Source organism: Epinephelus moara, chromosome 1 (assembly GCF_006386435.1).
Source record: "Epinephelus moara isolate mb chromosome 1, YSFRI_EMoa_1.0, whole genome shotgun sequence".
NCBI classification, from domain to species: Eukaryota; Metazoa; Chordata; class Actinopteri; order Perciformes; family Serranidae; genus Epinephelus; species Epinephelus moara.
In genome coordinates this window covers 34,024,040-34,050,362 of record NC_065506.1, presented here as the reverse complement: position 1 = coordinate 34,050,362, position 26,323 = coordinate 34,024,040, and the positions used below count along the sequence as shown (strand labels likewise).

Sequence of the window (26,323 nt, the reverse complement as noted above, 5' to 3'; positions counted from 1 at the left end):
GAGGCAAATTTGTTCCTCATGAGGAGAGGCATCTCTGTGCAAAGTTTCATGTCTCTACGACATACGGGGCATGAGATATGCCCATTCAAAGTTTGCCATTTCAATCGGTTGCTATAGCGCCCCCCTTTGGCCAATTGATGTAATATTGCTTCATTCGCATCCTCCCATGACCCTCTACCACTGTGCCAAATTTCACATGGATTTTGGCAGACACACACAGACAGAGTTTTCGTCATTATGTAGTATAGATATTGTTTTGTAGTGGATACACTGAAACGTCATGCTTCAGCAACACTGTGGTTAATGTGTGGTTACGTTTAGACACTAAAAACACTTTGTTATGTTTGAAAAAGATCATGTTTTGGCTTAAAATACACAGTTTGGGTGGCATAATCCCAGCTGAAAAAGCAGCGATGTCTCTGTAAAATACAACTGGTTCTCGTGGCATGATCACAGGTGGAAAAACAGCAACAAGTCACCAAAATACAAAAACCCTACATTTGATAGCTAAAACTCCACTGAAAACACAGTGATAACTTGCTAAAAAACAGCCAGTTGTGTTTTTTTTGCTGTTCTTGAACAGTCATCTGCAGTGATCTGCAGCTTGGCTGGTGTCACACCATCTACCATCCCCTCCTAATGACAATCAGCTCAGTTACTATGTCACTTTAGAAACACTGAAATGGTACATATGAAATGCACAGCTGTAATGTATCACTGTATCTGTTGTTTGTATAAGTGTACAATGCCAACGTTTTCCCTCTGGCGACTAGGCTGTCACATTGTCCATGTGAAGTAACACGGCAACAGACCTCCCAAATAAAATCCACAGGCTCATCAGGAATCCACTGGAAAAATCCAGAGCCACGTCTTACCACATCATCTGTGCTGTGTGAGCCGACTGGACCAAAACAACACTGTCTGCCAAGACCTGAAGTGTGAGAATGTGCTGCTGATGGACGACAACAAGCTTTAAAAAAATAAATAGATAAATCACTGAGTGAGATCCTGCAGAGGGGCTTCTTGGTCATTGTGACCCAAAATGCCCCCTTATTAAACATCCATATGAAAAAGCCTTAGGTGTATCCAAACATACAGACTTGCTGGTTTATTGAAGGTCACCTAAATGAACAGATCAGCTATAAATAAGACTGTTGAGTGACACGATGTCAGATTGAATTCAGTGGTCATTTTAGACAGATAGATACATTTAGAGATTTGCATAAGGTCCATGAAAACACCTGACATTACAGAATAAACAACAAATGTGACCTAATTTAGTCACAGACACACTCACACACACTCACACCCTCACACACACACACACTTAATATGCAGTGTGTGTACACAGTTCAGGCAGCAGCCTCTCTCCGGTCCTGAGTCCTCTTATCCTTCCTCCAGGCTCGGTACAGTTTGATACTCAGGCTGGGGAGGTCGTACAGCTCCTCCAGGTGGAAGCGCTGCCGAAAGCGGTCGACGAAGCTGTTCTCCGGGTCCAGTCGAAAACGCATGGCCCACAGGATCTGTGTGTTTTCCTGGCACAGGTACTCAAAGGTGTCCATCAGCTCCTCCAGAAAAGGATGGGCATACACTACGTCGGCTGCCATGATGTAGTCGAAACAATGTGTGGCACGCGGGAAACGCTGCTCCACGCCCTGACCCCAGACGAGCTCAGTGACCTACAAACAGGGATGATTTAGGGTTGTATTGTATCCATTTCTTTTCTATAAAGGTTTAAGCCCACTTTTGCATCCTAGGGTGTTTTGTATCATCAGTTTTTGGTGTTTGCTGCACTGGAAATATCATGAAACGACAGTATGATATCCAAATATAAAAGCCTACCAGAGGGATGTACTTGCATCGGCCCTTGGTGTTGCGCATAACATTGTACTGGAGGTTCCCCAACACATCTGGCAGGTCAGTGGAGGTCACCTTGGCACCTGGAGAGAGACAGTGCAGCTTATCAGATACAAACAGCAACAGAGGGAGACAAAGCTGAAAGATTAAGAGATGTGTGAGAGCTAATCGCTGGGTGGTTTTGTGTCTGTACCTAACAGGCTGGACACGATGGTGACGAGCCCGGTTCCAGCACCCAGTTCAATCACATTTTTGTCCATCAGGTTGTATTTGTCCTGGTTGGTCTCTAAGAAATGACACAACACCATCGCCTGTTGGGGGGAGCAAAAGATTAGAGTTAACTGGCAAAATAAGAGGACAGTTCAGCAGCTAAATATTTAGGATATTGTGTGAGTTTGGGCGTACCGAGGGCCAGAGCACAGCTCCATAGATGTCTGTGGACTCTTTGATACGGATCTGCAGATCGTTAAAGACGTATCCCTCCCAGGGCTCCGGGCCAATCACAGAGGGGTGGAAACACCGAGCCATTATGGCTTTGGCTAGCTCTGCGTCCACAGCAGCACCTGCTATGGCATCCATGAGACAGGCAGGTAAAAAAATAACAAAGTATATAAAGTTAGTTAGGAAAATGTAGAATATCTAAAATAACACAAGATTGACAAATAGACCTTTTTCACAGCAGATATTCTGATGTCATACAGGTTCCTCTGCTGTACGGAAAAGTATGGAATTTGATGTAAGTAATTTTCAGGTCTGGAGATGTGTTTCCAGTCTATTGCCCCTGTTCTGTTTTCTAAAATATAAAATTCAGAATTTCTAATAATAAATTGATCAAAGAAGAGTGTTTTTCATGGTGTTTGGAGCCTGAATGTTTACCACTGTGTAAAGGAGTGCAGGTCAGAGCCAGCTTGATGTTGTCAAAATTAAGGCTAGAGGTATGGTAAATGAAACACATTCCTACACAGGGTTTTCCCTACACCTGCACGTACAGCCTCCAAACATCTCTGCCCCATGTGCTTTATAACTGAAACACATCTGTGACCCAATTAGTTTGAAAGAAATGTGGCAACATATTAAAATTGCATATATATACTTAGCATCACAAATTACCAGATGTTAAGCTAGACAGAAAGGTAGACAGAAAATCTTTTCTGCATAGGGAAACCTTTATGGCTGTGTTCATTGGCGTTTCCATGGACACAGGGAATGCAAAAGGCTGCGCAGACACTGTGAAATTAAATTATGTGTTGACTATTTTTCTGTTCTTATTTTTGAAATGGAGGGAACAGTAATACAGTATTATTTAGTCAGTATGTTGAGGGAAGCTAATACGAGTACAGGTAGCACTGCTCAGTTTACTTCCTGTATCAGCAGAGATATTTGACAGTGGAACATCGTCCAACTTTCAGCGGAGTGTGGACTGAACAGCCACAGTGGGCAAATACAAGTTATCCAAGGACTGGCTGTTTGTACACAGGGGTCAAATATGGTCTGGAAAATCTACAGAGATGCCTGGAAGTGGATGGAATTTTGAAATGTGTGTGCAAACCCTACAGGAGATACACATAAATCTCACTGGCATCGTTATTGATACACTTAGATGGTATAGAGCTGTAATTAACATTATTAGCTGCAGTGGTGCTTTTTACCTGTTGTGACGAGTCAAAATTTCTGCCATGAAAAAAGGTGATTTAAACTGTATTCAACATAGTTTTGTAATCATAATGTTGCTGCTTTTGATCTTGTGTTTTACTGCTACTGGCAGAGGCGTTGTGTCAAGTCTGTATTCAGTCTTTGATGCCAAAGTACGTAGTGTTTGTTGTCTCGTCCCATCTGTTGATGACAGTCTATTGTGAGCACTGCTCCATGTTGCCACTGCTGTTTTCCTGTTTGGTGTGTAAGATTTTTCAGATTTCTTGGCACTTGATATAATTCTAAGGTGCTTGCTGCTCCAACAACTCAAGCAGCAACAACAGTAGGTCAGTTTGAGTTGACGTGCATTGCTCATTACTTTATTATGCGTCACCTGTGCAGCTGCCTTGGTGTTTATGATGTACAGAAGCTGCTGACTGAATTGCTGGTGCATCAAAATGGTGTGACATGACAAGGGAAAGACCATCTGACTGAATCTGGGTTTCATTTTCGTAGGAATTTGTTAGGATCTTTAATATTTCCTATGAAAATTGTTCACACTTAGGGCTGTGCATTATCCAGAATAACATGTTGATTTGTTTTACTGCAATTTTTTTGGAGGAGTGGAAGCAAAAGATCTTCAAAAATGTGACCAAATGGCTAAATACCACCATGTAAGAAAATAATTTGGGTGAAGCAATCCCAAAATGTGTTTAAAGAAAAAACAAAGTCTGCAGACTGCAGGACTACTGTACAGGATTAGTAGGCGTTCCTCTTATTTTGTCCACTGCTGCCCATCACCTAAAAGTAGCACTGACATACTCCGGCCTCAAATCAAACAGATAAGTAATGTTGTTTTTCCTCCATATCACATTGCAGGTAACATTTGATTCTGTGCTCTATAAATGAATCACATTTAGGCTCATAATGCCCCTTTGATCCTGCTCTGTTTGAAACATCATGCCGCTGCGTCAGACCCCAGCTATGTGTCGGTGCTGCCGGTAAATCATGGCATCTGACACACAACTTCAGTTATGCAATGCTGGTTGACAGAAAAGATCAGGGGAGTCCACTGAGGGACAATGCAAAGGTTGGGGAGTGCTCAAGAGCTCAATTTACAGCTTTTATGTGTGTATAAATATCTCTGATGACATTAATGATGCAGTTGTAAACACAGCCACATCCTGCAAGCTCTGACAGTGGATTGATGCTCGGCCGGTTTATGGGATTTAGATTTAACTATGCATGCACACTACCTCTGAAATCAGTGTTTCAAAAAGAAAAATACCTGCTTAAACAGTTGTAACCATGTACCAAACTGCTAACACTAATTAATGCCATTGAAATTAGAAACAAAACTTGCACTTGTGTGCAAATTCTCACCTTCTTCTTTGGTCTTGGAGTCCTCCTTCTTGCCCTTGGACTGTTGAGTCTCCATGTTTGAAGGAGTCCAAAAAGGAGGGCAAATAAGTCGTTTTTTTTGGTCCCAGATGAAGTCCTTTGGATTTGGGTCAATCTGGATCCAGATCTATTGCAGGCTGTTAGCTGTCACCTTCTGTGGTTTCAAGTTACACACAATTACAGTGTTTTCCAACTTCTTGTTTAACCACTTCAGCTCCCCCCACATTTCTAGCTCTCTCTCTGGGCATGCTTTAACTCCTCTCTAAGGCAGTATGACTGACAGACAGCCACAGCTGCTCCGTCCGGCCACTGAACTTGAGCCGGAGAGTGAAGCGAAGGGCTAATGCCTTAAATATACAAATCTATTTTACTGACAATCTAAATTAGCTCTTGACCCTTGACGCAGGTGATAGAACATCATGTATTCATTAATTTTTCTCACATTTGCAAAAGCCTGGATGTCTGCATGTGTCTGAGGCAGAGGGAGGAGGAAGGGGAGTGTATGCAGGAGCAGAAGGCGACTGAAATACTGCCTGAAAGAAATTTGAGGGATGTAAGGCGCTGAAGACTTGCACCTGTCTCAGTCTCACCGTTAACACGTCAGCACGACAAACGACGGAAGTTGGAGCCAAACTGACATCTACTGAGGAAGTACTTGAACTACAAAAAAAAAACATGTACTTCAACAATTTAATGTGATATATTTGGCTTGTACACAGGTAAAAAAATATTTTCAGTCACATCAATAGTTTACAAAACACGTACCAGTATTCTATAATACAGAAATAGCTCAGTTCATCATGATTCATTTTCACATTTACCTTATAAATATCAAATATCAGATATTATTTGGAAGTGTGTGAATATGTCTCACAGTTAATATCAAAACAATTAATGTTAATTGTATATTTGAAATTCAGTTTTTCCCCCCTCACAACTTCTTCACCTTTCCCTTTCCTCTCGTGCTTCCTCTACCCCTTGTGCTTTTCGTTACACGCCCTCGTCGGCTGCCCTCGAACACAGATCGGGCGGTAACCATAGCAACTTCCCTGCCATCGTCGCTGTCCTCATCAGAGCTGCTGCTGCTGCTGCCCCTGGCCCTCTGAGGTACAGTCTTAGTAGGCTGAGGGACGGCCTTTACTGAGGGGGACTCCTGGCTGGTGCTGCTCCCCCTGGCCCTCTGAGGTACAGTCTTAATAGACACAGGGATGACCTGTACTGAGGGGGACTCCCGGCTGGTGCTGCTCACATCCTTCAGAGGTGTGAGAGGAGGTTCAACCATCACCTCCGACCCCAGAAACCCTCCTCCTGCCACAGGCCTCTCCTCTTTTCTGTCCCCGCATCCTCCTTTCTTCGGACTCTTGCTTGCCGCTGTGCCTTTCTTGGGGGATGGCATTTCCTCCTCGCTGTCCTCCTCTTCCTCCTCTCCTCCTTCTCTCTCCTTTCTCTTCATGCAGGTGACGGCTCGGCGGAGTCGCTGGCTGCGGATCGCCTGCTTTTCCTGTTGCTCCATACGGAAGAATGAGTCGATCCGTAGCTGAGTCTAAACCAAAAGCATAAATGATATCAGACTACAAAGTGGTTTTATTCCCTTCATTACTGCCTTTTTCAAACTTACACAATCAAACTGGAGACATTGAAGAGAGTGGGAAGTGAACACGAGACAGGGATGTTTTTAGGTGCGCTTACTGGACTGAAGATGTGACAGTCTTGCAGCCATTTACTGTAACTTCTTACAGTTGTATATGTGATGTAACCCCACTGCTCCATCAGATTAGCTCAAGTATCCCTTCATCTGCACCACCCATCATGCTCCGAATGTTATTCAATGCTATAACTACAGTATGTAAAAGGGGACACTGTTGGATATTTTTGTTTCTACAACTGACTTGTCAGTGTTTAAGTTGCTCTGCTGATGTTTGCATTTGTACTACTACCATTTATAATGGCAGAATCTGGGTGTCTAAACAATTAATCCATCACTTTCAGTGAACAATTTAAACCTCTAAATCATTACTCTTAGCTACCGCTAACTATTTCAACTGTTTATTCATTGACTTTTAACTATTTCAATTTACTTCTGACTGACTGATTCCATGTTAGTTCATTATTTAGCTAACTATTTCAATTGTTCATTCAAAACTTTTAGCTAACCATTTATTTTTTTATTCATTACATTTATGTATTTTATTTATGACTTTTAGCTAACTATTTCAACATTCATTCATTCATTTTCATTCATAATTTTAATAATGTTAATTTATTACTTTTAGCTAACTACTTCCACTGTGAGTTCATTACTTTAGCTTAATATTTCAACTCTAAATTTATTACTTTTAGCTAACTATTCCCACTATAAGTTCATTGCTTTAGCTAACGTTAACTATTTCAGCCGTTAGTTCATTACGTCTGGCTAACTATTTCGACTGTTAATTCAAAACTTTAGCTAAATATTTCAACTCTTAATTTATTACTTTTAGCTAACTATTTCCACTGTGAGTTCATTACTTTGGCTAAATATTTCAACCATTAGTTAATTACTTTTAGCTAACTATTTCCACTGTGAGATTTTTATGTTAGCTAACTATTTCCACTGTGAGATTTTTATGTTAGCTAACTATTTCAACAGTTAGTTCACTACTTTTAGCTAACTACTTCAACGTTAATACATTACTTTTAGCTAACTATTTCAACTGTTAATGCAATACTTTAGCTAAATATTTTGACTCTTAATTTCTGACTTTTAGCTAACTATTTCAACTGTTAATTCATTACCTTAAGTTAACTATTTCAACGTTAATCCATTACTTTTAGCTACCTATTTTGACTGTTAATTTATTACTTTAGCGAAATATTTCGACTCTTAATTTATTACTTTTTGTCATTTCAACTGTTAATCCATTACTTTTACTTAAGTATTTTAACTGTTGATTCATTCTTTTAGCAATGTCAACGGTTTATCCATCAATGACTAATGTTAACTATTGCAGCTTCTCTGCTCACTTGCTAACTAAATTGCATTATGTGGTATTGTGCTGATGTGCAGTTTACTAGTCACAGTAAATACAATAAAGATCAACATCACACCCATTTGTATTGGCTGTTTATTTTCACACATATTCAAAAATATATTCATATATTTTTAGTTTAATATTAATTTATATTATTGATTTTTAGTTCAGTTAGTTGGGTGCACTTTCCCCATACCTCCTGCAAATGACTGCAAAAGTATGCCTTGAGGCAGAGGTACCCATGGTTACCTGCTGGGTGTTGAGCTGCTTTATCACAGGTTGAAGAGTCTCCTCTGTCTTCCGACTGCTCCAGCCAAAACGACTCAGACAGAATGTAAAAGACTAGTTTAGGAGACTTAACATATTGATATTATCCGACACACACACACACACACACACACACACAGAAAGGATATTCTTTGATCATGTCGAGTTGTGGGCGTCCCCAGCTGAAGAAGCTATCTGACTGATCCACAGCAGGTTGCAGGTAAGCCTGAGCCACCGCAGGGTTAGGGAACCCAGGATACAGTTTCAGGTCCCTCAGTTTCTTCTTAACCTTTGTGTCCCGAGGATTAGCCACCAGGCGCTTGTTCTCCTGAGCCTCTGCCCACCATTCACTAGAGAAAAAGAAACAATAACCAAGTTTAGTGGGGATTTTTGCCATGATAGTTTTTAATACTGGCACATGCCTAAATTGTATACTGAGTTAATGTTTTTTCAGTTCAGTTAAAAATCTTTTGACAATACGCTTATTTTTCACATTTGTACCATAGTTAATAGATACAGTAAACAGAGGATTGAGGGATAAAGCATGAAATATGTAAAAGGGTTTACAAATTTGTGAAGAACAGAAAAAAGGTAAAAAATAATTTTGAAAATCCAATAACCTTTGAATCTCCTGGACTAATGAACACAAACACTGAAACACACCTTAACTGTACGAGCGGCTCTAAGCCTGGTCCTGGGAACTCATTCAGTATCTCCATGCCAGTCACATATCCGACCCCCGGCACGCCCTCCGTGTAGTCGCTACCAAGCAAGTAAGCCAGGTTAATCAGTTTAGTCCTGTCCAGACCTGAGAGAGACAGAGAAGAGAAAATGAAAAGATGGGAAAGAGAGGTAGAAGTAAAGCGTTTTGCTCTCTGCCCGGTCAGTCTGCTGACAGTCCATCACAACAAAAACACGTGTCTCTGATATGTGCAATGTAAGATGATCGGATTAAGGCAGTGATGTGTTATCCCAGCACAATTTCAACACCTCACTCTTAAATTTCAGCAGGCCACAAAACAGCAAATTAACATCATGTGCAGTTGCATGAATAAACCTGTCATATACAGACACACAAAGGTCAGAGTATGTGCAGGTGACAAAAGGAAAGGAAAATATCCAATGAAATCGCATCATAAATGTGATAATTGTCTGTGGTTTAATTTGTTTCTCCATCAAGCAGGAGATTCAGGCTGTACTTGATTTGACTGAAAGTTGGATGGTCAAATTCTGTCTAATAATATATTTCTTTCTGAGTGTATTTGGCATTTTGAATCAACAAGAAAAAGGCATTTTTGCTGTCATGTAATCTTTTAGACTCTAAAATGAAACTAAGACCAACTCAACATTTAAAATAAAAAGACATGACAGGAGGAGATTAATTATTAACCTTGTTTAAAAACTTTAACAGGATCTGTTATTAAATATGACAGTGAGCACTGACCCAGTTGGTTCTGCAGGTCACTGTACTGGTAATGTTCGACATATTTGTTCTGGCTGAAAAAGTTCCTGTAGACATGTCGCCCTCCAAACAGCCACACGTCTGAGTCGTCTGTAATGGTCCCGTTCGTGTGGTCAGCGCGGTCCAGTGCTGCACACTGAGCCTCGGCCTCCATCGGTGCCACCAGGAACGGCACGCCGAACAGCCGCAGCAGCTCCTGGTAGCAAAAAAGAAAACGGTCAAGACAGTATCGAAAGCTGATGGTTTTTGTCTTGTCTACACCAAGATTACACTGTCATTATGCTTTTTTCTTGAGAACACTGACACTATTTGCCATCTTTCTGTAGTCATCTGAGAAATACCTTCGCTCTTAGCAGCATTATCAAAACAGCCAAGGGGATTAATAGAGCACTTTGGAGGTTTTACATTTTACAAGGGAGAAAATGATGACAGCCTGTGACATTTCATACTGTCAGTGAGTTAACAGACACATGAACAAGCTAACACATATACTCACAGCAAAGACTGTAAATTAATACAGACTGTATGTTTCTGGGAATGTTTGGCAGAGGCACCACAAAGAAATGTATCCCCCCCAGTCGGCCTTACGCCTTCTCTGGGTTAACCGGTTGTCAGTGGTTATAAGCGTCACAGATATGAGTATGAAGTGGCCATTTCCCTTTATTGTTTGGTGGAGACATTTCGTAGCTGTAATAATTATAACGGGAGCAAAGGGGGAAGTCAGGTAAGGGTGGTGGACTGGTCAAACAAACACAGGCCTTTCACCTAGGAGAGCTGACATGAAATCAAAAGTCAGTGTTGACTAATTTAAATGGATAACTTGAATGGACTGATAACATCCAAATCAGGTGCAGCTCTGGGTGGTCATATCTCATGGATGTGTATTTAACTTCTTATTCTATTCTTACAATGAATTCTTTGATCGAAGCTGTGGCTGAGTGTGCTTGATGTGATTTTAAAGTGTGTGTGGTTCACCTGGCTCTCCAGCTGCATCTGTCCAGTGACTGTGTTCGCCATCCTCTCCTGCTGCTGCTTCAGCTCCCTCAGGCTGCTCTGCTCCAACTGCAAAGAGCTCTCCAGAGCCTCCAGCTCATCCTGCAGCACAACACACACACAGTCGCTGCATCAGCCCAATCACATACACATTACTGTGCTGAACTACTCAACCTAAAGCTCATTTCTGCTTTGTCATTGTGCTTTGTATTTTAAAATAAGCACTGAAGTTAAAATCTAACAGGAATGCGTACCACATCAAAGTGTTCCCATTCATTAGTCGCTGGAGTCGAGCTGGATTCCATCTCTGTCCCCTCCTTTAACTCTTTCTCTTCAGTCTGTTTCTTTTTGTCTTCTTCTTCTTCCTCTTCTTTCAAAGCAGCAGCCGGAGCCTCTGTCAGTTCTGGTTTTTCTTCCTGCTCGTTCTCTTCTTTACGGACCTCATCTTGAGATCCTTTCTCTCCGGTAATTACAAGTGAATCATCTGCATCCTCCTCTTTAAATTCGTCTTCTGACACCTCGATGAAGCTCTCTGGGAAAACACACAAAAAAAGAAATTTTGTTAAAAGGTATACTTCACCTAAAAATCAAAATACAATATTTTCTTCTTACCTGTAGTGCTGGTTATTAATCTAGATTGGATTAGTGTGAGTTACTCTGTAATGGAAACATTGGCTGGTCTCTAAAAAATAAAAGGAACTAGGTGGTGGTGCTCAAAGAAAATTGAAATTTGAAAAACTCAACAGCAATGTCTCGATCCAGAAATCATAACCCAGTTACTCAAAATAATCCACAGTCCTTGTTGTGAGTAGTTTCATGTAGAAACTCTTTTCATTTTACTGAACTGCAACCACTGACTGTATCACCACACAGAAGGACGTGTGCATCTACTCATGGACAAGAGGCTCGTGCTCTTGAAAGTTTAAGATGGAAATATTGATGGTGTCCTATTGCAGCTGAGCTGTAACATTAGCTAGCTCGGCGGTGCTAGGTGAGCTAGCAGCAGCACTTCCCTCTGCGCAGTTGGTGGGTGTAGTTTGGTAGACATAAAGTAGTTCCTACAAGAAACTGCTCACAACAAGGTCTATAGCGAGAAAGAGACATTGCTGTTCTCTTAAATGTATTTTTTTTGGCACTTTGAGCACCACAAGCCGAGTGCCATCTAGTTGCACTATATTCGAGAGAAGGCAGACATCTCTACGGCTGATATCTCCAACACTATGCAACTCACACAGAAACAATCTACGTTGATAAACAGCACTAAAGGTGGGAGAAAAAATATGTACTTCTGATTTTGGGGTTAACTGCCCCTTTAATATCTGCTGGTTTCAGAGCTGTACCTTCTGACTCGCTCTCCTCTCTGCCCTCCGACTTCACATCATCACCATTCCTCTCCCCTGCAGCTTCAATCACCTGGTTACTCCTCTGCTGTAACAGCTCAGGATGAATTTCAGTCTCTTCAGGTTTTCCACGTAGCTGAGCAGAGAGATTGATGGACAACGTGTTCTGATTGGAAGCAGGAGCATCCTGTGGCTTTGTGATTGATCCCTGCCCTGATTCTCTTCTCTCCAGCTCTTCATGTTTCTCTGTCTGCCTTCTACTTCCTGTCTTTATTTCCTCTGTCAACTGTTCTTTCTTTCTCTCCTCTTCTGACTTCATCTCTGTCTCAAGAGGTTGTTGCAGCGCAGCCAAGCGAAGAGCTTTATTTCTCTGGCTGATCATGTCCTCCATCTCATCTTCAAAACTGCTACCTAATAAACTGTCGTCTACATGTAGCCTTTGGCCTGTTGGGCTTCCCTTAAAGTCAGATGTCTCATCAGGAAAAAACTTCACATGATCAGGTTCTGTCTCTTCCTCTGAGCTGCTGATGACCACTTGTGGCACAGCATGATGAATATTCTCCTGCGCTTTGGTGGGTGAGCTGCTGATCAGAGTCCTGTGTTTGGCAGCTCCGTCTCCCTCCTCAGTTAGAGCTTGCTGGATTGCCAGCAGGGTACGTGGGGACACGCTACCATCCTTCTTATCCTGATCCACCTTCTCTTCATCTGAGCTGTCATTCATCGCAGCCTGGATCGCCTTGAGTGTACGAGGCGAGGGTGGTGATGTGTCTGCCTGAGATGGTTTTGATATAGAGGGTTTGGAGAGTTCTGAGGAGGGACCCCACCGTTCTCCCTCTTCCTCACAAGCAGGACGCCACAGGGGCTCGGGTTTGTCTGCTGCTCGTCTTGTAGAGCCTGTCAGGGAGCTGCCAGACCAGGGTGCAACTGCAGGTTGGCTCTCGGGGACAGTCTCATTCTTTTTGGAGCCTGTGTAGGAAAAGTGGAGGATAGGTTTGTATTTTTTTGATGTAAATGTAAATGTTATAGTCTATTTTATCGATGAAAGCCTGCATTTCCGTTGTTGCGGGCACCCATAGATATAAATACAGTACCAATTTTTTTTGCAGAAATTTAAAAATACTAGCTGCCCTCACCTTTAATAAGGATATAATGGGAATAGTCTTCTGAAACCAGTCGCTGTGACTCTACGCTGTGACTCTGTTGCTCCCCGTCCTGTTCGTAGAGCTGAGGAGCGCTGCCGGAACTCCTCTGGCTCATCTCTTTCTCCACAACCTCCAGACGCTGGTTCAGCTGGTTCCTCTGCAGCAGGCCGGCCAATTGGTACTGGGAAAAGTCTCCTGAACGCTAAGAGAAAGCAAAGTGGAGTCCGTGTGAGAGAGCAGAAGTTGAGTGAGTGTGTGTGAGTGGATATAAGAGCAAACAGTACCTCTGGGGGTTTCTGGTACATGCTGCGGCGTCTTTTGGAGAACTCTTTCATGTCTTTGAGTATCTCGTGTTTCATTTCAGGAGGCAGGTTCGCAAAGTCCTCTGAGTTGATGTCCACGGAGTTGGGATTTTGATACGCTTCTCCCTAAGATACAGTGAGCAACCTGACTTTAAATGTCAAGTATTTAACAGGGCATGCATACAAGGAAAGGCTGGGTGATAAAGCCAACCAACGTACTGTAAAACACTAATAATGTGATAATTTGTCAAACACGACTAAAACTTTCAGAAGATACTGACACATAGTAGAGTTTTATGACACAATCAGAAGATATGATGGCCAAACAGAGGCGTTTACTGATGATTTCACTCAGTGAAAACACTTAGTGTAACATAGCCAGGACCAGACCAGGGTCCAAAACCAAAATATCAGATAATATCTTGTCTCTCACAGTGTTAACATTCACTCAAAAACAAACTATATAAAGCTGTAGCATTTGGTGGTGGTGTTACAGGATGTAATGCTCTTGTGTGTGGGATTATTTTACCTGATACATGTAATAAGCATCATCCGTCTCCTCTAACTCTTGCTCTTCCCCCTCTTCCTCTGAACTGCATTAACAAAACACATTAAAATGATTAAAGTACCAGTATTAAAGGTGAAACGGCTGTATAAAACAATACATTTTGCTGAGTGCTCCATCGGGCAACTTGTCATTGATTAGCCTGACTCTCCGGTCTAACACATGTGAAGATGAGGAGCTCTCCAGCCTCCTCTCTGTTTTATCAGGCAATGGATCTAAAAGTCTATGGTGGACTGCAGATAATCTGACTGAATTACTCACCACTTTTAAGGTTGTCACGATACCAGAATTTTAACCTTTGATACAACACTTGTAGACTATATCTATACAAGATCAATAGAAGCAGGTGTATACCACACCAGACAGGACCCCCAGGTGCAGGCTCCTGAGACAGTTCAGCACATAATAGCAGGGTAGAAGATGCAGGCAGGAACGATGTATATGGAACGCTGTAACCAAGTGGCTGGCATAGTGTACAGGAGCATCTGCACTGAGTATGAGCTGGAAGTACCAAGGTCAGAATGGAAGACACCTCCTATGGTGCTTGTGAATGACCCAGCTATGATCCAGACTGACAGACTGGTGCTGGCTAACCAACCGGACATTGTGTTGATCGCCAAACAACAGAAGAAGGCAGGGATGATAGATGTAGTAATCCTGAGCGACAGCAACATCAGGAAGAAGGAACGCAAGAAGCTCAAAAAAACAAAAAAAAACAAGGGCTGAATGAGGAGCTAGAAAAGATGTGAGGAGTAAAGGCAACAGTGGTGCCAGCGTTAATCGGAGCACTCGGGGCTGTAACCCCCAAACTAGGAGAGTGGCTCCAGCAGATTCCAGGTACAACATCTGAGATCTCTGTCCAGAAGACTGCAGTCCTAGGAACAGTGCAGAACCCTCAAACTCCCAGGCCTCTAAATAGGATATATTTTTTCCTTTTTTGAATTAACAAACTGAACACAATGCTTGACCAGAAGAAGTCACTGAACACATGCCTCTAGTCACATGGTGGTTTTGTTGATGGAGAGAAAGCTGTAACAGCCACAGGACCAGCTGACTTTTTTCCCCCCTGTTGTTTCATCTGTGCAGCCTTGGGTTGAAAATCTGATTGTACATCTGTTTGTTTCATAATTTTCAATACTATTAAATGTATAGTTAACTGAGATTCTGTCATTTTAAACACATGGAATCAAAAAAAGAATGGAAGTATTAATACTTTTGACAACCTACTTCATTACAACTGACTAGTGAACAGTAACCTTTCCCAGACGTCTGACCTGCTTTTGTCTTTCTCCTCTGCAGCTGGCAGGGCTGGTAGAACATACATGTCATCCACCTCATCTCTCCTCACAGTGGACAGGCTGGGTAGAGGATCCTTACTGTGGCAGGAGAGAAAGAGGGAAATTCAGGCAAAACCACTGAGATCAAAATGACTCTGAGTGGACAGTTTATCTTGTAGTTTTTAAAAAAAAAAAGCCTATTTAGATACCTGTACACGTTCCCTGTCCCTTACCTGCGGTCTCCAAGTGCTGCTTTGATAGCTTGTCTCTTCAGGAATGTCTTGAGGAGTTTCTCATTGGTCTGTTTGGACTCCTGGCTCAACTCCTCTTTCCTCTGCCTCCTCAGAGCCTGCAGGAGAGAGCAACAACATTGTTAAATGACAGAATAGGTGGGAATCACATCCATTTGGAGGACATATCCAAAATCATCTGCACAGACTGCTTATGTGGATCTTGATGAAGCATACCAGGGTCTGTTTCTTCAGCAGTGGTGCGTCTCCATCAAACACAAACACTGGCTTGATGCGGAAGAAGAGCAGCTTGCAGATGCGGTGGAAGAGAGTGAGGAGGTGGGCATTCTGGACACTGTTGCCGTCACGGTCCCTCACACCCTTCACTGCCTGGTTCAGCCATATACTGATGTCTGGGGGTCACCTGGTTAAGGTTAATACTAAGGCTTAACAGAACACAGTGTGATACATCAATAAATCTGACAGGGACATGAAGGAAAGAAGGTGACAGACAGATAGGAAGACAGATGAATAGATCACAACCACATCAGGATACCAACAGCAAGGATCTTTCCCTCCAGAGTCTCAGGGTTGATGGGTTTCCCTGTGCTCTCCAGCAGCCTCCACAGTCCGTGTACTCCCATGATAACTATCGTCCAGAACTCACCGGAAGTATTGTAAATATCAAAAACTTAAACACACGACAATAAATTAAGCGTGCTTGATTAAACTTAACATTTTCTCGTATCTTCTCCGAAGTAACTGCAGTGGTAAACAAAGCAACTGCTGCAGCACTTCTTTCAACGTTTGTTGCAACACTATTTTTGTCCGTAGAGCAATAACTAACTGCGTTGGAAGGTTCCGCGTTGTTCACATCGGGTTATATTCAAACGTTACACCACCAACTTCGAGTAGCAACTTTTCACTGATCCCTAATCAGTTTCACAGTTAGCTGAAAGCCTGACAGTACCAGCCGAACAACGTAGCAACCGACCGGAGATCAGTTTTGTAAGGAGGGGACGGGACGGAAAGTTCGTTGCATTTCCGTATTCTGTTCCTGGGTTTAGTCTGTCAGGCTTTCTTGTCAAATACTGCTGCTTGACAAAGTGTCTATATTATTAATATTGTTAGAAAAAGTCAGGGTAACGTTAAAACTAATGATGAGGTCTTGTTCTGTGTACGGTGCTGAAAAGTGAACTCCCTGTGGCCTTGAAAGAGGAGGTGTTTCTTGGCAGGAAGTGTCGCCTGAAAGGCCATCCTCGGGGCATACTTCCCCAGTGACTCCACAGAGGCCAACTGTGTCCGGTAACAAAATAAACAGCTAGCGGCTTCTCACACGAATTAACTGAAGACGTGTGACCGATTGTTACCTGGTATGTCATCTAACAGTTTATCTAAAACACAAAAAATAGCTAGCAGATAGGTAGCAGATACCCTGAGTACTTAAACTTTTATGTTAAACTTCCTGTTACCTGCTTACGTTGCCGTCAATGTTGTTCGGCGAACAGCTAGCCTTAGCAAGTTAGCTAACCAGCTAAGTTAGCCACCGTTATCGTGTGACGTTATCAGTACCTCAGCTGATAATACTGACCTTTTGATTAGCGGAACTCTTTTATCGCAGTCATAAACACTGAATGTTACAGAGTTTCACAACAAAGTACGTTCTCCATTGTTTATTGTCACAGGACGACGACGACGACGACGGGTCTCACCTCATCTAATCTAACAGACTTCCTTCTCTACTTGCGCCACCTCAACCATGACTGCTGCCGTGAGAGGTATGTATTGTTTTGACTACGTCTCAAGTATTTACATGCCACAGAAAGTTTACATTTGCTGCCTGTGTAGCCAGTCTTTAGACCACTTTCGTCAAGACACATCTGCGGTAATGTATGTACTCATTAAAATCGTATCTTGAATTTAAGATATCTAAAGTGATCCCTCGATTTTCAGATACATTTTGTGACTGCTGCTAAACAGCGAAAAATAACCTGTACTCACCCATACAGCTGTGACTGTGTGTTATTTTAAATGTTTGGATACTTGTGTCGACTCAGTAGCTGAAGTTCTGTGCTGTTACTAAAACCATAGTATTGGCCACACTTAACTTTAAGGAATATAATCATGTTCCTTTTTCTTTTAAGATTCAAAGCCAAACTTATCCAATGTTTAATGATGTTTTAAGTTAAGCAACTGTACAAGAAGTTGCTTTGATAAGACAGTGTAAACCTAGAAAAAATTGATTAAAACAGGAGCTATCTGATCAAAGAAAATTTAAATGAGATTACAGGTCTGACCAGTTTTTAGTGCTTGTCACAACAAATACAATTTGGTGGTTACCAAAAAAGGATTGTGGTTTTATACCGAGCCCTACGTGCTGCCGGGGACTTTGGCACTGGCAAATCAACTGTTACGCTGTGCAATGTAAACAGTGTTAGTAATGTTCTTATTTGATAGCTCAGGGAGACACATTAATGTTCAAAATGTAAACTTGTCTTTATTTCTTTCTTTCAGGCTCTGCCAGCGTGCCTATCCGAGGTGCAGGCGATGGCATGGAAACTGAAAAACCTCCCGCCGTCCTGGAAATAATCACAGACACACTGCCACCCGGTCCGCCTGCAGTTCTCCTCCTGAAGGTGGCAAGCCCAAAACACAGCCCCAAATCTACCTATCCTGCTCCCCCTGCTGCCCCTCAGCCTCTCGGTGTGCTCCACTTGGGCAAGGTGAGTCGGGAGGCCTGCACAGAGGTGGAAGCTGTCAGGATCATCGTCCCACGTGCTGCTATTAGCCGGAGCAGCCGCACAGGACCTGGTGAAGGGAAAGGGGAGAATGGGCAACAGGCTGAGGAGCAGGGCTCTCCCCCGCTGCCTCTGGTGGAGGATTGGAGAGGACAGCTGGAGAAGCTGCAGAACTCTGAACGCAGGCTGCTGCAGGACAAGGAAGGGCTTTCCAATCAGCTCCGTGTGCAGACGGAGGTAAGGCCCCAAACGAAGCATTTTATTTAGACTCAACTAGGCTTAGCACAGTTGGGTTGTTGCTTTTTTATGTATCAAAATATGCAGGAAATATGGATACATGGAACAGTACAGCAATCAGTAGCATTATCAATGCGTTTTTGATGAAGGTAATACAATGTAATCATGCTCCTCATTGTCTTTTTGAGTGGACTTAGAAATGAGACCACTGTGTTTTTCTTTTATCTTTCCAGTGATGAAGTGCTTTAAAGTAAATACAAAGGAAAGAGTTCATGTCCTCATGCAAGCTTTCAGCTGTAAAAAGGAATTTGCTAACGCTATTTTACCCCATGTGCCAGGTGAACCGTGAGCTGAAGAAACTGCTGGTGGCGTCGGTGGGTGATGACCTTCAGTACCATTTTGAACGTATGTCGCGAGAGAAGAACCAACTGATTCTGGAGAATGAGGCTCTGGGCCGCAGCCTGGCACACACTGCAGAGCAGCTGGAGCGAATGAGTATCCAGTGTGACGTTTGGAGGAGCAAGTTCCTGGCCAGCAGGTAATGAAATAGACAAGATAATTGTGTGACAAATGGAAATGATTGGACATTAAAAGGAGAGGATAGAAGGGATGGGATGTTATATTTCAGGGCGCTACCAGCTGCTGTCCTTTCATCCTACAAGCATCTGTCAGGGACACTTCAGCACTGCTGGAGGAGGACAAATAAAATGTATAATGGGTTTTACCTCTATGTAATTAACGTCATCGTGCTGAGTAAACACTTGCATCAATGTTGTCTCTACAGAGTCATGGCAGAGGAGCTGACAAATGCCAGAGCAGCTCTGCAGAGACAGACCAGAGAGGCACAAGGAGCAATTCAGGACCTGCTGTTAGAGAGAGAAGAGTTCTCCAGGGACATGGTACACACTCACAGGTAACATACAGCTTATCCATAATTTCTAAATTAAGTGAATTGTTTATTAGCTTGAAACCTAAAAATCCTGTAGATGAGGAAAAGAGAGGACACATCACACACGTCTATTAAATTTAGCATGCCAGGATGGCCGGCAGTAACCTTTGATCCAGCCACCAGATAAACAGTAAATAAAGTTGTAGTTCCACTCATGGCGTTTCATTATATATATTTCTAATTGATTACCATCAGTTGAAGCAAATAAGTAGACTTGCAGTGGCATAACTTTGTCACAGGAACACTTGACCAACACTTTCATGTTTGCGTGGAATTAAATAATCCATTCTTGAAAATTAGGACAAACCATATCCTACCAAAAAAAACCCAACTAAAAATTAAAAAACTTATCAACACACTATTTCAGTTTCTGGGGTTAAACATTATTTTTAAAGGATTATATGTATGAAATAAATATGATTTATAAAATATTTGATCTGCTTTCATTCTTTAAACTTCTAAACTTGCCCTGTGCCAAAAAACATCCTTGTCCCAGACAAGAATTCACAACTTTAGACAATTAAAAACTTTGTTCAAAGCCTTCAAAATCTAAAACTAACAGCACATGCTAATATCATGGGTGTAAACATGTGCTGTTATAGTCAACTTTGTTTTAAATATATATTTTGTGAATATGTCGACCCTTATGTGTCTCGGATGTTGGTCATCTCCATCAGATTTCTACAAAATGTTGTTTGATCAGTCATAAAGGAGGTTAGCTGTAACCCAAGGACTCCTGTCTCACTTCCTGGTTTCCAACAAGGAAAATATAGTTTAGTTAAGTTAGTTTCCTTGGTTTCCAAAAAGGCAGGAATGCTGCTGATAAATGTATTAAATAATAAAGCTGTCAGGTCCAACTCAACCATAACAGGACAACTCAGTAGACCTACTAAATTAAACTAAATAAAAATGATGGTTTAAAAGTAGTTAAAGTAGTTTGAATGGCATTAAGAGAATTGTCAGCAACTCTGAAAAACAAATGGCTACTCACTTTGACTGTGAAATGACTAAATATGTAACTTTCTGACCTCTGACATCCAGTATGTATGCTCTTTAAGAATCAATTTCATCACATGGAGGTAAGTCCAATACAAGGTTTAAGACTTTGATCTTTTAGATTTTCCCCGCCTAATTAGAGTTAAAATCAAAACCTAAAGAAAAAACAAGGTTTTCTCCCAATTCTCAAGAATGAGTGAAATAAATATGTGCTTCTCATCACTTGTTGAACTTGGTAAACATGTATGCATTTATTTTTTTATTTATCTTTACTTATTTTTCACAAAATCGCAGACAGTACATGGGTATAGTGTTTTTTGTTTATCTTCGTAGGCTAAATATATTTATATAGTGCAACGTCTGTGACATGTAATGTAACTTTACTGAATTAAAATGTTTGAAAAATTGCTCAAAGTTGCATTTAATCTAAGAAATAAAGAGAAAGGGGGCGGTTGATTTTGCACCTTGATACTTTATGGTTCAATTTGAGACACCTTTGTTAAGAAATTGACCTTTTATAGCAACTAAATGTAAAGATTTTGTTTTTTTAAGGAAGTGTCAACAAATCTGTGCAGCATTGAGCAACTTATCTCACTGTACAATAGTAAATGAGCTACACACACCATTCAGAGATAACTGTGTGATCATTACTCTAAGCCGAGTCAAAGATATTCATAATGTTGAACACATAAGGTTCAAGGTTCACAGCTGAGCCGCTGATAGCAAAGTGTGTATGCCAGTGGTCGTTGGCTGACAGTCAGGTACAATTGATGGGTCAAAGGTAAAGGCCCTTAAAGAGTTTGTGCACTGGTGCAGTATTTTGTTAGCATAGATGATGACAACAAAGTCTGTGTGCTGACATGACTTTTTTTCTGTGCTCAGATCTCTGGAGCAGCTCCTGGTGTCCCTGCAGTGGGGCCGACAGCAGACGTACTACCCCAGCGCACAGCCGCTCAGCACAGGAGAACTGGCAGCAGCCAATCACAAGCTAGCAGACGCCATCAACTCCCACCTGCTGGGGAACACCACCCCCGGCAGCGGCAGCAGCAGCGTGGTGAAGAGCAGCAGTGCAACAGCTGAGCAGCTCTGCAGCACTCCGGCGGAAAAGATGGCTGAGAAGGTCTGAACTTCAAATCATCGTGCAAATCTAACACTTTTTTTTTTTTTTTTACATTTGTCACAAATCTAGAACCTCACAAATGTTTCCTCTGTTTCCTGTCTTAGGTGCTGAAGATTTTAGATCCAATCTCCTGTTCAGAAAACAAGGCAGACCCTCCGCTCAGTGACTCCACCCCCTCAAACTTTCTCGGCAATAAGAAGAGCATCGGCAGGTTTCACCCTTACACCCGCTACGAGAACATTACTTTTAACTGCTGCGAGCGCTGCAGTGGAGACATCCTGGTGCTGTAGTGCGGTCACAGAGCGGCAAGATGTCCTCAGCTGACACCGATGCAGCAGCCGAGCTCATTTCAAATGACTGAGACCTGAACAGGAGTGTCCTCTGGAGGATATTACGGTTACGTGACGACTTCTGTCGGCATCACAAGTTTGCAGCTCCAGAAGACATACCCTGTTTCAGTCCTTTGCTGCGCATTTTAGTGCATTGCACCTCTATATATTGGATTTACAGAATTTCAGATGTTTTTAAATCTTATCAGCCTGCTGATTACTGTACCGTCTTTGACTTGAAAAAGAAAAATAAGGAAGTGGATTTGTTTTTTCGGGTGCATGATGAGAAAGTGATGAAAACAGAATGCATTTCAGAGCCTGGTTTAAACTATGGAAAGTGGTATTTATTGCTGGGAGGTGAGGTCAAGTTGAGTCAGTGTTACATGGTGAACAGACACAGCTGTGAGTGTCTGCTTATTCAAACTTGAACATTAGGCTAGCGCATCAAGTAATAATAATATAATAATCCTGTTGTGAATCAATGTGCAAACAAAAGAGAAAACAGGCTGTAGTGTGTACGTGTAAGCCCGATGCTGGACGGGGAAACACCCTCCAGGAAGTTAAACACCTGATGAGCTAATAGCACAGGCACACCTGCACAGTACCTGTACAGTAAAAGTGATGATGCCTCTCATACTGCAGGGGTCTCCCCGCTTTCTCAATATGATGGTGCTATCTTATCTCTTTTGTATAATGCATGCTGCAAAGGCGATATTATACAGTCAATATTTATAAGTGGTTTGACTGTACAACAAACCCCACGTCCACTTATCTGTAAAGAGTTTGACTTTTTGCAGCGGTACAAAGAAAAAAAGACATTTCCAAAACATTTTCCCAAAAGATCTGGAATTATCATGTTGGTTTTAATTGAATTATGTCATAATAACTTTGGTTGATGTGTATGTAATCATGATTTTAAAAAAAAAGATTGTTTTTTGCCTCGGAATACACTATTATGAAATGACGAGTAATATATTTCACATGCCTTTTTGCAATTTTCTAAAACCAAGCTGTATATTTTGGACACTTTCATCTGCATGGAAAAGTTTGCATTAATGTTGATGGTATGATTTACAGTGAATGCCTCCATAAGAATTATTTTGTTCTCATGTCAGACCAAAATAAAGACCAAAGTAGTTTCTACTTTTCTTTTTTAAATCTGTTGTCCTTGTCTTGTTTATCACCCTGCATTGGAACTCAGTAAAAAAAAAGAAGCAGCAAGTGAACAGCAGCTACGACTCATTACAAAATTTTATTCACCACTTGCCTCAGTTTTTGACATTTCCTCAGCGAGCACTTGTACACAGACATTTCCTTATTGTCCCAAGTTACAGTTGTTGTTGGCTTCACTCGTTGTCCCACCACATCTTGCCTTTGCCTGCACCTCTTCTTCCCTCCATGTTGCTCTTAAATGATGTCCGTACTCTGGTCCCAGCTGGCTGGTTTGTGAACCTAGATTCTTTGTTGGGCCTGTGAAGACTTTGTCCCTCATTTTTAAACCTGCTCTCACTGTTTCTTTCTCCAAACCGTAATGGCTTGACACTGTTCTGTTTCTGCCTGTGATCCGTGAACCCCCTGGCTCTGTTATTCTCTTGCTGTGTCTCTTGTTTATGGAAGCCATCATACTTCCTCTGAGGCACAAACTTAAACGCCTCCTCCCATTTCCCCGTGTCCTTCATAGTGAGCATGATGCGGATCATCTGGTCCAGAGTCAGAGTTTTGGCTCCTGTCTCCCAATGGAGGTACTCATCCAGTGGTAAACGGGCTGTAGCAAGATTCAGGCGCTTGGCGTTGGCCAACGACAAGCCCGACTGGATCGTCCGGTCAACTAGAGCGCCGATGATGTAGACCTTGGAGTGGTCATACTTACGGAGAACATTTCGGGAGTCTGCAGTGAGGTACACGAGCTGCTCATGGGGGAACAGGTCCACATGCTGCTGCTCAGAGCTGGTGATGAGCAGGCGGTCCCAGGCTTCTGCACCGTATCGTTTGACCAGCTCTTTGTGATAGGCCCCGTCCGTCTGCAGGTTGCAAAAGTGAAGGTGGTAGGGTTCAACGGCACGCCGATTCCACGCTTCCACCTCCAGCAGCTGGGACACCGTGTTCTCCAACTCCCGCCTGCCCATGCTGGAAGCATAGCTCATGTCAAACACCAGCGGCTGACCGAACAGCATGGCCTGGGCGCTCCTCCAGGCCAGGTGCTTGTCCAGGGAGCGGTCCCAGAATTGGAGGAACATTGTGTTTTTAAGCTGAGGTCTTTTCTCTTTGTCACCATCACTGTAATTTACTCTTCTCTGCTCCCTCTCTACCTTCTTCTGCTCCTGCTTCTTCTTACGGGCCCTTTTGTGGCCCTCCTTTAAGGCCAGGTACTTCAGGTACTTCCTCCTGGCGGACTTTGTGGTGAGATCTGCCAGCGTCTGAACCTCTTCATCAGTCATCTCTTGAGGTACAAGCTTCCCAGCCAGCCGCCACATCGCAACCAGATCTCGAGTTGCCTCCAGTGATGAACTGCCCTTTAAATCCGCACCTGTGAGGTTATCATCATCACCATCACTTGCCTCCTCATCATCCGTGACTCGTTTCTCTTCTGACGCCGCTTGGGCTCTCATCACAGATTTCCATTTGTCCACATCGAGTGTGTGTATGTCCTCGGAGTCATCTCTGCTAGGAGGGAGGGCGTCTTTCCAAGCTGGGGTCCCAGTGGTGAAGTGGCGAGCATGGATGTGTAGTCGGTGGTCACCGGCGCTGCTGACTGGGAGCAAACTCATGCCTCGCCTCTTGGCAACACAGGATGCAACAAAATGACTGCATTTCCAGAGTTCAGAAAAACTCTGAGCAGTGAAGAGACGTAACATGGTGACTGAGTAGCCTGTTTTTAACTGTTATAAGTAGGCTACTAAAACGAGGAAATAGACTGACTGTGTCTTTAAGAATCTAAACGGAACAAAAAGTGCCACCAACGCGCTGCTCTCCGTCTTCCACCGTCACGAAACTGTTGCTGCCATGAAGTAACATCTGCATCTTGTGTACTTAATATCCCCTAAATTGTGTTGACACCCGGCACCATGCTTGCTTGTCAAATATTAGGAGAAGGTCACGTTGTTTAGACGGTGTCACACTATAATGTGTCGTAGTGAAACGCCAATACACGGCAGAACCACACAGCTCGTCTGGTTTTAAATGTCTATCTAGCTTATCGTAACAAAATGTTTCAACCAGTACTCGTGTCCTTTTGCTTTAATTCTCTATGAAGCGTCGATATAAATTATAATAATTATTTTTACACGAACGTTAACTGCCGTTTCTAGGGGGGCTTCTTTCGGCGACGCACAGCAGCCGTGACGTAACTTCCTTTTGGTAGCACATCAGCAGAAGCTAATCTGTTAGCATCGAAAATGAGTTTGTTTTTGCCCAAATTAACGTGCAAAAAAGACATAGATGAAGTTATCAAAGGCGTCGCAGAAAAAGTCGTCGTTTTGAGGTTTGGGAGAGACGAAGATTTGGTTTGTCTCCAGCTGGATGAGATTGTAAGCAGGAGCACCGTTAATGCAAATAACTACACAGTTGCTAACGACTGTTTTTCTTTTGCTAATTTGTCCTTTTCATTCTAGCTGTCAAAAACTGCCCATGACCTGAGTAACATGGCGTCCATCTACATCGTCGATGTGGATAAAGCTCCCATCTACACGAGATACTTTGACATCAGCTACATCCCCTCTACTGTTTTCTTTTTCAACGGACAGCATATGAAAGTGGACTATGGGTGAGTGAGCAAAGATCTGATGGCTAACATCATATTTACATCTCTACAATCTATTGATTTAGTCTGTAAATTGTTGTGGTAGTGTAAAATGGCCATCACAGTTACCTAGAGCCAACAGTCCGTACCCCACAGCTATGTAGGTAAAGACAAGCAGCAAATATTTACACGTGAGAAGCTGATGTTTGCAGATTTACCACAGTTACAGATGTGCTCACTGTAGTTAAAATAAGAGTCATATTGACCTTATTTTGTTGATAATTGTTTTAGTTTCTTCTCTCTCAGCTCCCCAGATCACACCAAGTTTGTCGGCAGCTTCAAGACCAAACAAGATTTCATGGATCTGATTGAGGTTATATACAGAGGAGCCATGCGCGGGAAGATGATCGTCCAAAGTCCCATAGATCCTCAGAATATTCCCAAATATGATCTCCTCTACCATGGGATTTAAAATCAACACCTTCACTGTGCGGCCTTAAGATGAGAATGATTTCTCCCTGAGCAGCAAGTGACAGAAATTAGCTTTGACTTTCAAGCAAACATCTGAAGGAGTTTTGATATACATTGCTCTTTAGTCCTTGTCCTTTTGCTATGTTTAAAGGTTGCTATGGAACAATGTTTTTATGTGTGGGTCCCAGCTTGGGTAGGTTTCATGCACACGTTGTGGCACATATTCCAGCCACTATTACGATTGATCAACAGGAAAAAAACAGAC

The 26,323-nt window shown here is 42.4% G+C and overlaps 5 protein-coding genes across 7 annotated transcripts; 2 read left to right on the top strand and 3 right to left on the bottom strand.

Annotated features, from left to right (window-relative positions):
* Positions 1–1,084: 1,084 nt before the first annotated feature.
* Positions 1,085–5,357, bottom strand: mettl21e (methyltransferase like 21e). Of its 2 annotated transcripts, none has more exons than XM_050046569.1 (5): positions 4,873–5,357; positions 2,263–2,423; positions 2,051–2,168; positions 1,843–1,940; positions 1,085–1,679 (listed from the first exon to the last, which is right to left on the bottom strand). In XM_050046569.1, the coding sequence occupies exons 1-5, from the start codon at positions 4,925–4,927 to the stop codon at positions 1,353–1,355; spliced, it is 759 nt and encodes a 252-aa protein (XP_049902526.1). In that variant the 5' UTR covers positions 4,928–5,357; the 3' UTR covers positions 1,085–1,352. The 2 variants fall into 2 exon arrangements, with proteins under 2 accessions (XP_049902526.1, XP_049902534.1); XM_050046577.1 differs by having other exon boundaries at positions 2,263–2,420.
* A 194-nt stretch (positions 5,358–5,551) lies between these two features.
* On the bottom strand, positions 5,552–16,310 carry ercc5 (excision repair cross-complementation group 5). The gene is made up of 15 exons (XM_050044199.1): positions 16,036–16,310; positions 15,717–15,892; positions 15,483–15,598; positions 15,247–15,348; positions 13,937–14,000; positions 13,390–13,533; positions 13,097–13,307; positions 11,964–12,929; positions 10,878–11,155; positions 10,606–10,725; positions 9,613–9,826; positions 8,832–8,976; positions 8,318–8,518; positions 8,151–8,235; positions 5,552–6,433 (listed from the first exon to the last, which is right to left on the bottom strand). Exons 1-15 carry the CDS (start codon positions 16,121–16,123, stop codon positions 5,822–5,824), a joined length of 3,522 nt encoding a protein of 1,173 aa, XP_049900156.1. The 5' UTR covers positions 16,124–16,310; the 3' UTR covers positions 5,552–5,821.
* A 409-nt stretch (positions 16,311–16,719) lies between these two features.
* blzf1 (basic leucine zipper nuclear factor 1) lies at positions 16,720–22,979 on the top strand. 2 transcript variants are annotated; one of them, XM_050044634.1, is made up of 7 exons: positions 16,720–16,853; positions 17,169–17,257; positions 17,994–18,454; positions 18,793–18,992; positions 19,239–19,367; positions 21,282–21,519; positions 21,624–22,979. In XM_050044634.1, exons 2-7 carry the CDS (start codon positions 17,239–17,241, stop codon positions 21,807–21,809), a joined length of 1,233 nt encoding a protein of 410 aa, XP_049900591.1. In that variant the 5' UTR covers positions 16,720–16,853; positions 17,169–17,238; the 3' UTR covers positions 21,810–22,979. The 2 variants fall into 2 exon arrangements, with proteins under 2 accessions (XP_049900591.1, XP_049900509.1); XM_050044552.1 differs by having other exon boundaries at positions 16,757–16,852; positions 17,165–17,257.
* A 104-nt stretch (positions 22,980–23,083) lies between these two features.
* On the bottom strand, positions 23,084–24,937 carry trmt10c (tRNA methyltransferase 10C, mitochondrial RNase P subunit). Its single transcript, XM_050044432.1, has one exon. The coding sequence runs from the start codon at positions 24,701–24,703 to the stop codon at positions 23,195–23,197; it is 1,509 nt and encodes a 502-aa protein (XP_049900389.1). The 5' UTR covers positions 24,704–24,937; the 3' UTR covers positions 23,084–23,194.
* Positions 24,938–25,111: 174 nt separating this feature from the next.
* txnl4b (thioredoxin-like 4B) lies at positions 25,112–26,297 on the top strand. The gene is made up of 3 exons (XM_050044754.1): positions 25,112–25,375; positions 25,460–25,611; positions 25,894–26,297. Exons 1-3 carry the CDS (start codon positions 25,244–25,246, stop codon positions 26,057–26,059), a joined length of 450 nt encoding a protein of 149 aa, XP_049900711.1. The 5' UTR covers positions 25,112–25,243; the 3' UTR covers positions 26,060–26,297.
* Positions 26,298–26,323: the final 26 nt, after the last annotated feature.